Source organism: Sinocyclocheilus rhinocerous, unplaced genomic scaffold (genome assembly GCF_001515625.1).
Source record: "Sinocyclocheilus rhinocerous isolate Xijiao unplaced genomic scaffold, SAMN03320098_v1.1 scaffold1595, whole genome shotgun sequence".
NCBI lineage: Eukaryota > Metazoa > Chordata > Actinopteri > Cypriniformes > Cyprinidae > Sinocyclocheilus > Sinocyclocheilus rhinocerous.
This window is the reverse complement of record NW_015655715.1, coordinates 88,523-89,934: the sequence shown is the minus strand read 5'-3', so window position 1 is coordinate 89,934 and position 1,412 is coordinate 88,523. Positions and strand designations below refer to the sequence as shown.

Here is a 1,412-nt window from a genome sequence, read left to right as displayed (position 1 = left end):
TTACAGAAAGAATTAGAGAGAGAGAGAGAGAGAGAGAGAGAGAGAGAGGGGGGAAAAGGCAAAAGGAGGGACATAAAGAAAAAATATTATTTTCCCATTATTATTTGAAGTTTTTATTGCTTAAAGGTACAATAGGAGATCTTGGAAAATGCTAACTTTAGCCTGATAGCACTGAAAGCGAACGTCCCACCCTCCCTGCAATCGCCGCCCAAAGCCACGCCCCTTATGCTCACTATGCTCACAGACCAGAGACAACATTACTACAATAGGCTACATCAGGTTCCCAATTCCAGCGAAGTGAAGGAACACAGTTCATGCATGTAGCTCACTTCTAACGAGCTGGCGCGAGGACTAGATTAACCGCTGGGCTACATCATGTGTCATTCACCGGTGAGAATTCTTTAAAAGTACTACAATACCAGGAAGGAAGATCGAGTTGTTGATGTTTGTCTGCCATCCTCGCTCTGTCTGCACAGCGTGCGTGAACGCACTGATGACGTATCCTGTCTGCGCGAACTGGGTGCGCAGAGGTATGCTAATACATAAGTTGACAGGCAGGTAGGAAAGCATATTAAAACGCTCGGACCGAGCTCGGAATATCGTTTTAATATCGGAATATCGTTTTAATATAGATTGGACGAACGTTTCTTGATCCTACGCCTTCCACAGAATATATAAATACAGACAAATACATTTAGACCACTTAACTTAATGATTGCTATCGGGATGTGAAGAGACTTTCAACCAGCATAACAAAAAATGTTTCTGAAGACAATCACCTATTGCACCTTTAAACTTGATTAAACCATAAAGCAAAAATGCTGTTTCCTGATGTACCTGTGTGGGTTCTGGGGGGGACACCTGCACACTGGATGTGACTGTCTGTCTCTGTGGTACAGGGGGAAGTGTGGCAGAGGCAGCCTGTACCACTTTTAGAGCCTGCGGGGGGATCTGAACGACCTGCTGATCAGATTTCTGCTGAACCAACTGCACCTGCTGTACCACGGCAGGCTGACTCCCCCCTGGACTCTGCACGATCAGGAGATTATTTCCTGCCTGGTTCAGGAAGACATTATTAGGGACATACGCAATCAACAAAAACAGCTGCCCGCACGCATACTTGCAGGGTAAATTTTATAAAAACGCCATAATTCACAAAAAAAAAAAAAACACAAAAAAACCAAGCCTATTTAAAAAACATTTTATTTGCATTGTGACATTATTGGAAAACATATTTTCCACCAGATTCTGAACATTTTATCTGAGTTTTCTTTTTCTTCTCATCATTACATCCTCATACTTAGGCCTGGGTGATAAAACGGTATCGATATTTATCGACGGTACACCTTCTTCGATATCGATAGAAAAAATGTTCGCTATGAGTGACGCAGACAGCACACACAAACACGAAC

At 42.8% G+C, this 1,412-nt stretch overlaps 1 protein-coding gene across 1 annotated transcript in view; it reads right to left on the bottom strand.

Moving 5' to 3' along the window:
• The window catches only part of LOC107718867 (transcription factor Sp2-like), a 20,051-nt gene that overhangs the window by 10,675 nt on the left and 7,964 nt on the right, over positions 1-1,412 (bottom strand). The window contains exon 4 of the mRNA XM_016526102.1: positions 838-1,056. Coding sequence (XP_016381588.1) covers positions 838-1,056 — 219 coding nt within the window. The remainder of the gene's footprint in view (positions 1-837; positions 1,057-1,412) is intronic.